The sequence below is a fragment of the Leguminivora glycinivorella genome, chromosome 23 (genome assembly GCF_023078275.1).
Source record: "Leguminivora glycinivorella isolate SPB_JAAS2020 chromosome 23, LegGlyc_1.1, whole genome shotgun sequence".
Classification (NCBI taxonomy): Eukaryota; Metazoa; Arthropoda; class Insecta; order Lepidoptera; family Tortricidae; genus Leguminivora; species Leguminivora glycinivorella.
In genome coordinates this window covers 5367850-5383722 of record NC_062993.1, presented here as the reverse complement: position 1 = coordinate 5383722, position 15873 = coordinate 5367850, and the positions used below count along the sequence as shown (strand labels likewise).

Below are 15873 nucleotides of genomic sequence, written 5' to 3'. Positions count from 1 at the left end.
ACATAAAATTATACTAAATCAAAATCGACCAAAGTAATGTTCTGTGAAACAATATTCTGCCAAATGTGTCGTATGCGTAGTAGTAATAAAGCCAACTAAGTTTTCTGCAAAATACCATTCGACTGAATGTTTTTCTGCGATACATAATTATGCGAAGTGTGTTTCTGACCAAAATCATTCTGCCAGATGAGGGTAACCCATCGCAATACCGTCGAGCTTCTGTCGCGATGCAAACGAGATTAAGTAACTACCATATCTACTCACTTACCACTATCAATTACTTTTTCTACCCGATGTCGTCAGACATGTGGCCTCATTTTTCAAAGCTGAAAGTTACAAATTATCAACGAAAGTCTTTTTTCAACTTATCATATTTAATAGCATAGTATCCGCGCGGTTTGCATTCGCGTGATTTTCGCTATGTCTGAACTAGCCCTTAATTTGTATAACCGAGATATAAATGATCGCAAGTTTGCACCGATACTGTAGCACTATAAATTTAGTATCGAAACTGTAGCGCGTCGTAGTGCGTTCGCATCGATTCTGAAGCGCGTTGCAAATCCGATTCGCGCGTTAGTCGCGCGACAACTTCGCTACAAAAATTCTTGCGCGAGCGGCTTAAAGCTCGAGAACCGATAAAATCTCGATGTTATCATAATTCGATTATCGGTACCACTCAAAGGTTTTGAGAACTCTCAGAAGACTCTCGAATTTTGTAGGTTTTACATCTGCTTTTTAGAAGCGTTGGAAGTAATATAATTGAGGATTTTTAGGTGTACTTACTTAGAGTTTCTTTTTAGTCATTTAGTTAAATCTAGTCCAGATTGTTTTTAATTGTTTGTATTTTCACTTCATAATTAATAAAAAAGTGTATATTATTTACATAGAATTCAATGAGTGTTCGCGGTGTATAAAAATCTCATTTTTAGTCCGGAAAATAATTCAAAAACTCTTTTGCTTTTAAGCGTTACAAATTAATATATAAGTACAAGAAGAAGAGAGAGAGAGAGAGAGAGAGAGAGAGAGAGAGAGAGAGAGAGAGAGAGAGAGAGAGAGAGAGAGAGAGAATAGCCGCCTTTACACAGACGCTCTATCGCGCGTGATACAGCAATCGCGTATGAAAGAATGCGCGTGTAAAGCCGACGCGGGAGGGGAAAGGAAAGAACGCGCGATTGCGTGCGCTGGAGCGGGCGCGCAAGTGCGTGGTTGAGGTTGTCTTACACGTACGTTCATTCGCGCGCACAACATGGCGGACATACACTCGTGGACTAAAGAATTAGTGGTTGAATTACTTGCTCTTTACAAATCGATACTATTATAGTATTTTATGCAACTGGTGGTTAAAAGAGGTCAAAAAAGGTGAGTGGCGTGGGTAACAATTTGAGGCGAAGCCGAAAATTGTTAATAAAGACGCCACGAGCATTTTTTGACTCAGTTAAACACCGTTGCATACAATACTTTTTCTACGACCATACACTTAGTTTTTCATAGTTTTCTTGAATAACTTTCGTGAAATTCACACTGTTTCCTGTATTTTGACGCAAAGGTTTGTACTGTCAGCTCAGCTGCCCAATGCCTTCCCGCGCACGCGCACAATATCGTTATAACAATGCGTTGCCATGATTACAGAGCCAAACAATGCGTTTTCAGTCATTTCGATACTGCGCGCATGCGCGGAAAGCCGGCGGACGCTGGTTGTGGGGAATAGACTTTTATGTAGGGATTAAAAGATCTATGCACGACCCTGTAAATGACGGATAACAGTTCGGGAGTAGAAAAATAACATTTAAAAATTATAACGCGATCTATCGCGCACGATTAGCCTTTATTTTATTTATTTATTTATTTAAACTTTATTGCACAACTAAAGAAACATGTACAAATGGCGGACTTAATGCCAAAAGCACAAACACGGCATTCTCTACCAGTCAACCGCGCGCTATCCTGTACCACACCTCGGACACTGGCCATCAAATATATGAAAGAGGTGCGTTCCTAGCACACAGTCTAAGCTCGTGTAGGTAAACGCGTAGGTACTAAGCTTGTATGAGTGAAATATGACAGGTCGATTGTTCGCATTTTTGACAGGCGGTAACTGTGAGGTAACCGAGACGGGGTGGGTGGCTTTTTCAGCGGGGAGCGGGAGTGGCCATACTGTACGATAGTACTCTTTATTATAATACTGTGCCTGTACGCTTCGGGAACGCCCGATAGAGTGACTGTGTAAAGGCGGCTAATTCGAGCTTGGACTAAGTCACGCTAAGTCATCATCCTCACATCAGCCGAAAGACGTCCACTGCTGTACCAGCTGGACATAGGTCCTCCGCAAAGATTGCCACAATGACCTGTCCTAGTTATGTGCAAGTTGCGGAAACTTTCCAAAAAAATCTTAAATTTCATGAAAAATTCACGAAACTTTCACGAAAAATAAAGGGAATTTAAATTTCCATACAAAGTATGGAAAGTTTCCGAAGTTTTCATATGTGAAAATTTCAGAATTTTGGAAACTTTCCGTTGGCACACCAGGCCCCGTAGCCGAATGGCATTTCTCCGACGTCAAACGAAAACGAAACGTAGTCCGGCTCTGTCGCGCCAATACGCAAGAGCGATAGGGATAGATATCTAATAGCGCTTCGTTTCGTGAGCGTTTCGTGAGCATTTGTGCCATTCGGCTACGCACCCAGTACGGCTGCGCCGTGCGCCACCCGCATCCAGCGGACTCCTGCGACCTTCACCAGAGCAATTGAGAATGGAGAGGGATGTGCTAGGAGCCTCTTTGCGAGATCGTATCAGAAGTAGAAACCATCCGCAACAGAACCAAAGCACAGTCTAAAAACGACTCAGTAGTTAAGACGATACGGTAGGGGGGCCAATCAACTTTTACACCGACATTTTCCTGTCCTCTTCAGTTTTGTTGAATATTTTCGCCTTTCTTTTGAAATTGCTATCAAATCAATATATTTCACATAACTAGGTAAGAGAGCAACGCAATATGCGCGGCTTTATTAAGAAATATCCTTTAAATAAGTACTTTTTTTGCGGTAACTCAGTATACAATTCCTGCGCTCCATACAAAAAACCGTTGTCCGACACGCTAGGCCTCATTATACTTTTTGATTAAAATCAATATTATTGGTTATTACAATATGTATTTTTTTTAATGATTAAACAGCAGTTAAAAAATTAGTAATTAGATTTAGAAACCTCTATTTTTGTTAATGCATTTGAGTAAAAAAATATTAAAAAACTGTCCAGGGAACATTTAGCATACTACGGTATGCTGCGTTACCTTAAAAACGCTAACCTAAACACCCACACGGACATGATTTCGCACACAACCTCAAAAACCTACTCGCAGTCTTACTATCGGTGTGGCGGCGAAGACCTTTGATGACGCCGACAAGCCGCCAGTCGGCGACGAGCTATTGGAGGAGGTGCGTGTCTCTTTTGCTGTCGGCTGAGTTACCGCAGATTTATCGGTGAGTAAGAACATTTATTTTACTATTCTTATTAAATTCCAAGGACATTGAATACGTGTTTTTATTTGTGTGTTTAAAAATAATTAGAACTAGATAACATATTTTTTATTCAAAAAATACTGGTAAATGTCACCTGCGTTACGTGTATACTGAGTTACTTTTATGGTAACTCCAGAGACCTTGACGGTAACTCCAGAGACAACCAGGGCTGTGTAGCCAAAATTGTTAACGAGAATTACTAGAAACACGATTCCCAAGGCACAGGATTTGTGACTAGATCAAATACGGTAAAATTATGGATGTAGTTCACAAATTGTGCTCATTGTTCGACGTTACGCCAAAAAAGGCAGTTCACACCTAGGAATGAAAATTCTACTTACTTCTAATACTTTAAATAACTGTAAAATGCTTTTGTATGTGTTAGCCTAAAGAAATAAATTAGTATTATTAGCATACCAGAACACTTAACGTAAAAAATTGTTTCAGGTTTTTGAAATAAGACTAAAATGCCGTTAACACCGGCTGAAAAGCAGAGAAGGTATAGGGAAAGGCTGAAACTTAATCAAGATAAATATGAAGAAGCTAAAAAAAACACCGGCAACACTATCATCAAACAAAACGGCTTGTTAAAGATTTATTACCGCGAGAAAAAAGGAATGCTAATACCATATGGAGACTGAGACAGAGAGAATACCGGCAAAGAAAGAAAAATTTACAAACAATTACAACTCAAACACCACCAACTTCGCCCTTACCCTTCTTGCAGAATATTCAACATCGAGAAAACCCTACATCTGCTACTTCATCATCCTCAAACTCAGAAAGAGCACAAGCCGATCGCAGAATAAAGCGTATTAGGGCTAAAATGCATCGTGAAAAGAAAAAGTTACAAGAAAAAATGCAATCATTAAAGCAAAAATGCGAAAAATTGAGGAAAAGATTAAGCCGCAGCAAGAAAAAGTTTAGGAAAGACGAAGACGAAACTACACAGCTGGAAAAAAAATACAAACTTCTGACAACTTCCATTCGGAAAAAATATAGGCAAGTAAAAAACAAGAAACAAAAAATACTCTTAAGGAGTTTACTGAAAGCTGATGACATAGTGAACTGTAGGAGTAAAAATGAGTTGTTGAATGACGTACTGGGAATAAACCGGGAGTATGTAAGCAAGACAACAATTAACATCAATGCTAATGTTTTAAAAAAGAAAATACATAGGTTTTTCTTGCGCGACGATATCTCAAGGCCCACAGCTGGAAAAAGGAGACTATTACCAGGAATAAAAATAAAATGCAGAAGAGATTCCTTTTGGACACAATGAAGAGCTTGCACAAACAATTTAAAAAAGAAAATCCAGAAACGAAATGTTCGTACTTCTATTTCACTAAAAATAGACCATTTTTTGTTGTTAAACCTTCCGCAGATGCCCGCGAAACTTGCTTGTGCAAAACTCATATTAATTTTGCCTACAAGACACAGGCACTAAAAAAACAGGGCATAATACAAACTGATAACTTATGTGATGTTATTAATGCATCAGTTTGCGATAATCAGTCAAAGAACTGCATGTATAATAGCTGCAATGCGTGCCAAAATAAGACACTTACTTATAATGAGAACAAAATAAAAGGCGTAATTAAATACAGTCAATGGATAAGGAAGGAAGAAGTTTACGAGAAAGATGGGAAAAAGATGAAAACGATAAAAAATGTTAAAGAAGAGTTAAGTGACAGGATTGCAAATTTCCTTAAATCTTATGAAAAAGATTTAGTACAATTTAAAAAGCATGTGTTTAACATAAAAGTCCAGTTCCATAACTTCCGAGTGTGCCTGAATAAACTACAACCCAATGAAGCCGCCATTGTTGTCGACTTCAGTGAGAACTACAATTGTAAATATAACGAAGAGGTACAATCGCATCACTTTGGTGGCTCTAGAAAACAAATATCCCTTCATACTGTAATGGTGTACACCCACGACCCTGACAAACAATATAAACCACAGTCTTTCTGTACCATATCTTCGTCCACCTGTCATCAACCTGCTGCTATTTGGGCACATCTGGATCCTATCATACAGTTTATAAGAAGCGAGCATAGGTCTGTTGACACAGTACATTTTTTTTCGGATGGCCCATCGACACAATATAGACAAAAGCAGAACTTCTATTTGCTGTGCAAAAAAATCTTTGATTACGGTTTCGCTGCATCAACGTGGTCATTTTTTGAAGCAGGCCATGGGAAAGGTCCTGCAGATGGGGTAGGTGGCTTTCTCAAGCGAACGGCAGACCAAGTCGTAGCAAATGGGAAGGATATCGCTAATGTTGATGACTTTATGAAGCATTTAAATAATGCCAGCAAAATAAAATTATACTTGATCAAAGAAGAGGATATAAGTGCCATTCAAGATAACCTACCCAAGGTTATACCACGATTGGTTGGAACTATGAAGGTTCATCAGATATTTACAGATAACGAACATTATTTAAAGTACCGATCACTGTCTTGTTTCTGCGCATCGTTCAAGCGAGGGTTTTGTGACTGCTACAACCCACAAATATATAAAATAAATACAAATGAGCCGGTTGCATCAGAAGAAAATATTGTACCATTATACCCTGACTTATCTTCAGACGATGAAGTGCCCCTTAGTTCACTTAGAGTGCTGAAGGATATTCAGAACACATTACCACGAACTAGTTTTTACCAGAGTGTTTATGGAAACTATCCAAGCAGCGATGATGAAGATACACAGGATTCATCTGCTAATAAAGAAAATTTTGCGATTTCCAAAAACGATTCCTTCATTGATGGAACAAATGAGGCACAGCCATCGTCAAGTTACAAGGATTGTAGTTCGAAGCAAGTGTCGGTGGATGACTTTTTACACGTTTTTGTCTATAGTGATAATTTAAAAAAGAAAAGATACTCATACGTCTGTAAGGCTTTGACTCCCGTTGAAGAAGACGGAGAGGTGAAAGTAGTGTTCTTACGGGTGGCTGGTAAGAAAGATGCGAGATTATTCAGATTGGACGAGCGTGACATCAACTATGTTGATTCTGAAGACATCATCAAAATTTTGCCAAATCCTACAGTAGTAAAGAAGGGACTTCGTGTGTATTACCAATTTGATGTTTCTATAGACGTTTTTGAGAAATGATTGGTCCCATTATAGGATAAACACTTATTGTTGATTTTTGAGAGAATTATAAATAATGTTGATTCATTAATGATTAAATTTTGTTAAGAGATTATAGACTGATTCAAATCTTATGCCAAAAAATGTTAGCATTTTGTTAACCAATATATTTAGAAAAGCTAATTTGATATGGTTACATTGTATTTATGATTCTTAGCAGACGTGTCTTTTGTGTTACCAAAATTGTCTCTAGTGTTACCGTCACGTCCTCAATTTCAAAATACTAATTGGCCTTATCGTGGTCACATTTTGTTACAAAATCTATTCTTTTGTTTTTGTATAATTGGATTAGGATACGATTATCATATTTTATTTACTTATTAAGCAGACACCAATCTTGCTACTGAATTATAAACATAATAAGCAATATTTTTATCCCTATGGTAACGCAACATACATAAATATGGGATTTTGTTAATTTGTGTGTAACTTAAATTAAAACTGAACAAATAAATAAGTCTGATTACGTGGGTCAATTCTCCATACAAACGCTCTCGACAATTTCCTCCCTGGTTTTTGAAGATAGAGCAATGATTTTTTCAACAAAGATTGTTATTATTTTTATCTGTGTCGGACCGTTTTGATTTTTTTGATACTCTGCTTTTTAAAGACTCTAGAGTCAATCAAAAATTTCCAAAATCGGCCTTTTTCATTGCGGCGCAAAAAAAGGTGTGATACTCAAGATTGGTAACAATTAACCAAAAAAGCTAAACAGTCCGACATAGATTATTTCATTGTTATTCAGATTCAGAAATTTCGTTCCGATTGATTAAGTTTTGAAAGAGGAAAGAGTCGAGAGCGGAACCTCGATTTTAAAGATTTTTTTGAAATATCTTTTGACTGAGTTGTTCTTAATGGACAATTTTTTTCGATAAATCTAGTTAATAACACTTGTATATTTAACTTAAATTCCTAAGTTGAAATGGGGGCTCCTTTCCATTTTAGCATTTTCGCTACCGTATCCTCTTAATCTCTGGTAGAGGCGACGCGATGGGTATTTGGCTCTCTCGCACGCGTACTGACGCGACCGGCATCATCCGATTTCACATGTACTCTCTGCACCTCGCTGCGTGCGAGCGCTACTCAAGGACAAACCGCCCGGCGCAAAATTTGTTAAAAGAATTATTACTGGTTTTATACTGTGACCAAAGTAACCGACATAGCCCTCCGAATCGCCGAATCGAATCGCACGCTAAGTCACGTTTCACTAATCAAATAACAAACTAATCTCAAGGATACTTACATCTATCCGATACAAACAAGAAACATCAGCAATCAAATCAGAACAACGAACAAGTTTGTCGGAGAGATAATTGAAATGAGGTCCAGAGGCGCTGCTCACGTCGGGAGATTCCACGTAATCGGAATATCTTTAACTCTGGTTAATAATATTACTTTATCATTATGAGCTTATTGTGTCCCACTGCTGGGCAAAGGCCTCCCCCCTCTTTCTCCATTCTTCTCGAACTTGAGCTAAAACTGGCCAGTCTGTCAAAAAGGAGTCAAGTTATCCCGCCATCGCCGGCGAGGTCTGCCGGATAATATTAAATACTAAAGTTAGTAATATTATGGATTTATTTATGTAACCTGTATTGCATAAAATATATGCAAAGATATACAAATATCAAACTTAATGCCAAAAGGCTTTCTCTACCAGTCAAACGTAGGGCCAAGCAGAGATGGTGCAGCCTATTGGTGCAGAGAGAAAACAAAAAGTTGATGAAACTGATGAAAACGGAAAGCAAACTATACCGACTTTGTTTTTGTATACCTAGACAACGTATAAACATATATAGGTAATTTAATTTAAAATCTCAGTACTTATTCCAAAAAGTATATATATTTTTATTAGACATAAAACTTAAGTAACAAATAAATAATACATATCTAACTCTAAAAATAACAATAAAAAGTTAAACATATGGTCCCAGGACAGAAAACTTCCCAAAATTAAGAAGGACGCAAGTACGTGCGAGCGCGTCAGTGTCGTATGCATTCTGGAGATGCAGCAATGGCCGTTGTCCTCTAAGAGGCGGGGAGGACATCCGAATAATCCCGAACATGCCCCCCGGCGTTGAAAGGGTTGACTTTCAACTCGTCGTCAGCTGTAGGCAACGGGCAGATGCGGTTGAAGCCACGGCGTATAACTCCTCTGGCGGTGTTGATATCCGCGACCCTGGCGATTCCGTCGCTCCCTGGATAAATCTCAGTGATGCGCCCCAGTCGCCATTTCATCGGCGGGAGTCCATCTTCTTTAATGAGGACTAATGACCCCTTTTTCAGTTGCTGGCCCTTTGAGGTGCGCCACTTGGTGCGTTGTTGAAGTTCGTTAATGTACTCTTTGTGCCACCTGGCCCAAAAGTGTTGGCGTAACTGCTCATGCCGTTCAAAACGAGTGAGACGGTTTTGGTTCATGTCCACAAGCATAGGTGAAGGCAAAGCAGTCATCGGTCGTCCTACCAAAAAGTGCCCCGGAGTTAAAGGTCTCATGTCATGTGGGTCAGTTGATAGTGGGGATAAGGGACGCGAATTAAGAATGGCCTCAATTTGGACTAAAACGGTATAAAGGTCTTCAAAAACTAAATGTGCGTTCCCTAACACCCGATGCAAATGGGCTTTTATACATTTTATATTGGCTTCCCATAAACCGGCCATATGAGCAGCGTAAGCAGGTATGAATTTGAAATCTATACGCTCATTAGACATTTCATCAGGTTGTGGAACTAGCATTATCATTGAGGAACTTATAAAGCTCATTTCGTGCTCCCACGAACTGAGTTCCGTTGTCGGAGTATAAGGTAGCAGGTTTAGATCGTCTAGCAATGAATCGACGCAGCGTAGCTAGAAAGGAGTCTTTGCATAAAGAACTGACGAGTTCAAGATGAACGCATTTGGTGGTGAAACAGATAAATATGACGATATACACCTTTTCTAACCTGCTTCCACGACCTCTCTTATTAAGAGCTAATACAGGACCAGCGTAATCCATTCCTGTAGTCTGGAATGGATAGCCAGGCTGAAGGCGCTGCTCAGGTAAATTGCCCATCATCGGACGGGCTGCTTGTGCGTTAAGACGAAAGTAACGCTGGCAATTGTGGACAATTGATCGAGCCAAATTACGGCCCCCGATAGGCCAAAATTCTTCATGAATTGAATTCAGCAAATTTTGAGCTCCTGTGTGCACACAGGAGCTCAAAATTTGCTGAATTCAATTAAATTAAACGTATATGTTCGAACCGAAATATTAGCTTAGTTAGAATATGTTTAGCTACGAGTAAGATAGGATGTTTCCTTTCGAATGTGAAATTACTGTTTTTAAGTCTACCACCTACTCTAAGTAGACCCTTTTCGTCAATAAATGGGCTCAAAGATAATAGTTTATTTTTTGGAGGTAATGCTTTACCCTTTACTAAAATATCATACTCATCAAATGATTCCATTTGGGACAATTTTATCAATGAATCGAGTGCACATTGTTTTTCAGACAAGGACAAAGTGCCTTTTACTTTAACTTTATTTTTGCAGTTGGCAATGAAACGTTGTACATATGCCATGATATTTTTAAGTTTACGCAGGCTCGAGAAACGTGCAAACGGAAACAATTCGTCTTGCTAGAATCTGAAGATTCGTGGCCTAATAAATCTTTTGATCAGGGCCAATCGGAATTGCCAGAAGTGCGATCAAATGTGACGTCAGTAACTGTCAAACAAAACGAATTTTACTACTTATTTTTACTACGAATTTTAATACTGACGTCACATTTGATCGCACTTCTGGCAATTCCGATTGGCCCTGATCAAAAGATTTATTAGGCCACGAATCTTCAGATTCTAGCAAGAATTTGGGTCCACTGAACCAAAAGTCTAACTTGTCACTTTGTGCAGCACTGACACCTCTACTCAATAAATCCGCAGGGTTGCATGCAGTGGGCACATGACGCCAGAAATGTGATTTGGTCATCTCTTGTATGTCGGCTACGCGATTTTTAACAAATGGCTTTAGTCTGTTAGGCGGCGTTTTGAGCCAGCCTAAGACCACAGCTGAGTCTGTCCACAGAAAACAACTGTCTACGTGTAGCCGCGTGGTTCGCAGAACCTTTTCCAAGAGCTTAGCAGCCACCAAAGAGCCGCAAAGTTCAAGACGCGGGATCGTTACTGCCTTTATTGGCGCAACGCGCGTTTTGGAACACAGAAGACGAACCCTTACGTTACCAAACGAATCTACAGACCTAACGTAAACGCAAGCGCCATAGGCATCTTTCGATGCATCGCAAAAAACGTGTAGTTGTATGTTGTTTGCGTTTTCGCACACCACGTACCGTGGTATCTTGAGTTTCTGCAGGTGGCTTAAGTCGAGTACAAACTTAAGCCAGGACTTGACGATGTCTGAAGGTAACGGGCTATCCCAACTCACTTTGAGTAACCAGAGTTTCTGGAGAATGACTTTACCGACAATAATGAAAATACTTAATAGCCCAAGAGGGTCAAAAACTTGAGATATTGTGGATAGGATCACTCTCTTGGTGACATCTGGAGTGGGATCAGTCTTAATGTCGAATTGTAGAACATCGTCTGATGGAGACCAACTTAGGCCCAAAGTTTTTGATTGTTCGTGCTCGCTCAAATCAACGCTACTACTGTCAGTAGCATCGCTACATGTTGGAAGGTTCGATCGGAATTTTCTTAGATTAAAACAACCCGACGCCAGTTCCCTTGAAATCTGAGCACGAAGTTCTAAGAGACTCTCGGCAGTCTCTTGCCCCGTCAACAGATCGTCGACATAGCAGTCTTCACTAATGACCTTTCGCACCAGTTCATTATCACATTCGTCCGCAATTTGCTTAAGGCAACGAACAGACAAGAACGGGGCTGAGGCTGTGCCATATGTGACTGTGTTTAAAGCATACGTCTGGAGGGGCTTAGAAGGATCGTCACGCCAAATTATTTGCTGCAGGTGACGTTGATTTTCATTGACGAGCACCTGTCTGTACATTTTTTCAATGTCACCTGCCATGACATAGCGGTGTTGCCGAAATCGTAAAAGTATAGAAAGCAAGTCACTTTGTATTGTGGGCCCGACCATCTGGATGTCGTTAAAGGACAAGCCGGAGCTGGTCGGCGCACTTGCATTAAAAACGACCCTAAGCTTCGTCGTGGTGCTCTGCTCACGCAACACGCCATGATGTGGCGTGAAATACGAATTGTCATGAGGATTATTTATGTCACTTAACGTCATGTGACCTAATGATAAATATTCCCTCATGAAATCAACATACATGTGCCTTAATGTAGGCTGGTTCATCAGCCGGCGTTCTAGCGCTAAAAAACACGACTTGGCTCGTTCGAACGAATTGCCAAGTTCGGATTCATTGGCTTTCAGAGGAATCCCTACTGAGAATCTACCGTCTTCTTGGCGTGACATGTTTTCTTTAAAGTGTTGTTCACACAACTCTTCCTCAGTAGAATATGTTTGTTCCTTAACGGCTGGAACTTCCTCAATTTGCCAGAACTTAGAAAGCTGATCTTGAATTTCATCGAATTTCGTGAAATTGCACAAAATTTTGGCGGACGTTCGGCGTCCTGTAGGCCCAGAAACGATATAACCGAACACCGTTTCTATAAGAAGTGGGCAACCTTTGCCTAACTTGATTTTATCTCTACCTATCAGATCCCAAAATATATCCACGCCAGTAAAATGTCGTAACTTGACAGATTAAAAAATTCTGGGTCTGCTAATGTAATTCCCGAAGGGATATTTAGTGTGCTCACATTAAAGACTTCATCATGAGATGAAGATATGACTGGCGACACTAAGAATTTAATGCTTGCTTTGAATGAATTGATTCTGGACTGTATTATAGCTTCGCATTCCCTTTTTACCACAGAAACCTGGTCATGAAAGCCAGTTATTGTCGATTCGATATGCTCAGATTGCAGACCTAATGACTGGTAAAGTGACTCTGTCATGAAGCAAGATTCACTGCCTGAATCTAACATGGCCTTAACTTCATGAGGTCTACCATGAACATCTACAACCTGAATTAACGCTGTGGCAAGGAGAGCTCGACGATTCGAGCTCGAAGATTGTTTGTTAATTGTTGACATGGTCGTGATAACGTCATTAGCCGCACTTGACTCTGCCTGAACTGCAGCAGGCTCAGCGCGCGGTGCCGGGGTGCTCGAAGCTGCCGTGATCGGCGCCGCACCGGAGGTGGCGCTCGACTCCCTATGCAATAAAGAATTGTGTTTGCTGCCGCACCGTCGGCACGGACCGAGTCTACATGCGCGTACATTATGACCTGCCCTTAAACAGTTGCTGCACAATTTCATCCGTCCTACAAACTGTTCCCTTGCATTAATGTCTAATTGAGCAAATTGGTTGCATAAATATAAGGGATGATCACCTCTACACTGTGGACAATTATATTTTTTAAAGGCAGGCTTCACAACTGCAGCTAAGCCACGAACATGTCTATTTGTAGCCTTCGATGACGAGTCTTGTCTATAGTGACTTGCATTTTTACTTAATTCAATAGTCTCTAATATGTCTGCCCTATTTTTAAGAAATTTTGTAAATATTTCTAATGTAATTTTTTCGTGTGTAACCTTGTGCTCCTCCCATTCGCGAAGTGTGAGAGAATCTAATTTTGTGCATATAATGTACACAATAAGTGTGTCCCAATTTGCTACTGGTTCGCCTAAAATCTGTAACGCGCGTAAGTTTTTATTGCATGAATCGACAACCCTACGTATTGATGACGCAGACTCCTTTTTTATGACCTCTTCATCAAAAATTGCCTTTACGTGGTTCTGCACTAATAGCCTAGTATTGTCAAAGCGTTCGCACAAAGATTTCCACGCCAGAGTATAATTAGAAGCAGAAAACTCTAACGCATGTATGATTCGAGCAGCGCCTCCCTCCAAGGAAGCCCGTAAATAATGGAATTTTTGAATGTCGCTAATGTTTTTATTCGAATGTATAAGAGAGGTAAAAACGTCGCGGAATTCAAGCCAACTTTCGTAATCACCGCTGTATTTAGGTATTTGAATGGTGGGTAACTTAACCCCAGCAACGCCTTTATGTACATGTTTCACCGACGCCACGTCATCATCACTCTCGCCAGCCGAAGAGTAGAAAGTTTCAGAAGCATTATTTGCACGTCTGCCGGACCTTTTATTACCTTTAAATGCGTTACAAATCTCTTGGGCCCTGGCCAGCACAGCAAAATATTGAGATTCAAAATCTGACCTTTGTGCTGTTTGCGTCTGAACTTCCCCCTCTGTGAGAGACAGGCACTCGATGCCGGTCTGAACCTCCTCGAACTCCGCAAACATCGATTCAATGTTAGACATACGTAGTTTTAATTCCAAAACCTCAACTTCACTGCAAAGCAAAACATCCTTAAAAGCGTCTACATACGTTACAAATTTCGTTAAACGACCTTTATAAACTCCCCGTTTTTTTACCAGCTCGGCTAATCGTGCCATTGTCTTTATAAGAAATAATTACTATTAATTAATTCAAATTTGTATTTATAAAGTTACAAGTTATTACAATTATTAATATTTACTGACACTATTGTCCAATAGTACGTAAATTTGCTTCAAAATTAATGAAATACCTAATTTGCAATAATAAGTTTAGATGTTTATGCCAACATAAACAAATGTGTGTTTAAGTATAAGATAATTCAATATATTTGATTTAATTCGCACTAGTCGAACTAATCAAACCAATAAATTTATACGAAATAATAATTAAATATGAAATAAACCCATTTGCATTTCAATATGTACAATATTGAAAGAAAAGGCAAATATAATTAATTGAATATGTTAATTAATTGATACGAAAACAATAATTAAAGTAGGAAATTTCCGAGCATATGAAATTAAATAAATAAATTGAAAAAAAAACGGGTATAAATATATCAGCTAACAAGAATGCAAGTAGGTATTCACTGCCTTTTGTACGAATTCCTTATCGCTGAGCGCCCGGCGGCCGCTCGGTTAAAGATGAGTAATTAAGTAGTTATATTTTTTAAGTTTTAAACTTGAAATATTACGAAAACTGTTTGATCCTTAATGCGGTTTATTCTTGAATTCGATTAAGGGGACTTTAATCTACACGTTTAATAACAAAATAACTATAAAAAGGCAGCAATTTGGGCACAAAGTTAAAATACCTAAAGGGGCAAACAAAATGGATCGGACTCACTCTGACCGCTCGCTTGTTGCTAAGTGGATTTTCCTTGTAATCACTGGCTCACTTTACACCGTCACGTCACCGATTCTGGGGCAATCCATAAAGAGATCTTCTTCTTAATGCTTAATGATGTGGCAGAAGACCCTGGTGGCTCCAAATCTTAAGGCATGACGTCCGGGTCGACAGGATCAGAAATTATGGTTGATACTTTCTTCAATAAAAAATTGCATTCTTGACATGCGTTTAATCGTAGTAAGTAATTAAATTACATGATTTTGGTTAAAATTAAGAAGGACGCAAGTACGTGCGAGCGCGTCAGTGTCGTATGCATTCTGGAGATGCAGCAATGGCCGTTGTCCTCTAAGAGGCGGGGAGGACATCCGAATAATCCCGAACAGAAAAGGTCACAGAAAAAAAGAACTTTGCTCCCTCTCTTCAGGATTGAAAAAGCCCCTTTCCGAAATGGTGATGTGAAAGTTTATAAATAGGGTTGATAATTCCATCTATCGGATGTAGAACAAACAAGAAACATTAGGGACGTTACTAGGCCGTACATATTAGGGCAGCCACTGACGTTGGAGAGACGTCATATACTAAGTTCATGAGGACGTTACACGGACGTACATATTAAGGCAGCCAAGACGTTGGAGTGACGTCATATACTGACTTCATAGGGACGTTACTAGGCCGTACATATTAGGGCAGCCACTGACGTTGGAGAGACGTCATATACTAAGTTCATGAGGACGTTACACGGACGTACATATTAAGGCAGCCAAGACGTTGGAGTGACGTCATATACTGACTTCATAGGGACGTTACTAGGCCGTACATATTAGGGCAGCCACTGACGTTGGAGAGACGTCATATACTAAGTTCATGAGGACGTTACACGGACGTACATATTAGGGCAGCCACTGACGTCGGAGTGACGTCATATACTGAATTCATAGGGACGTTACTGGGCCGAAAATATTAGGGCGGCCGCTTT

At 39.7% G+C, this 15873-nt stretch overlaps 2 protein-coding genes across 2 annotated transcripts in view; one reads left to right on the top strand and one right to left on the bottom strand.

The window, feature by feature from the left end:
• Positions 1–15873, bottom strand: part of LOC125238481 (probable G-protein coupled receptor No18) — a 163338-nt gene that overhangs the window by 31670 nt on the left and 115795 nt on the right. The gene's annotated exons all lie outside the window — the stretch shown is intronic.
• On the top strand, positions 3229–7136 carry LOC125238480. The gene is made up of 2 exons (XM_048145843.1): positions 3229–3479; positions 3966–7136. The coding sequence occupies exon 2, from the start codon at positions 4770–4772 to the stop codon at positions 6636–6638; it is 1869 nt and encodes a 622-aa protein (XP_048001800.1). The 5' UTR covers positions 3229–3479; positions 3966–4769; the 3' UTR covers positions 6639–7136.

Coding starts and splice junctions, on each gene's coding strand:
- LOC125238480 (XM_048145843.1), top strand. CDS start 4,770: ATGCAGAAGAGATTCCTTTTGGACACAATGAAGAGCTTGCACAAACAA.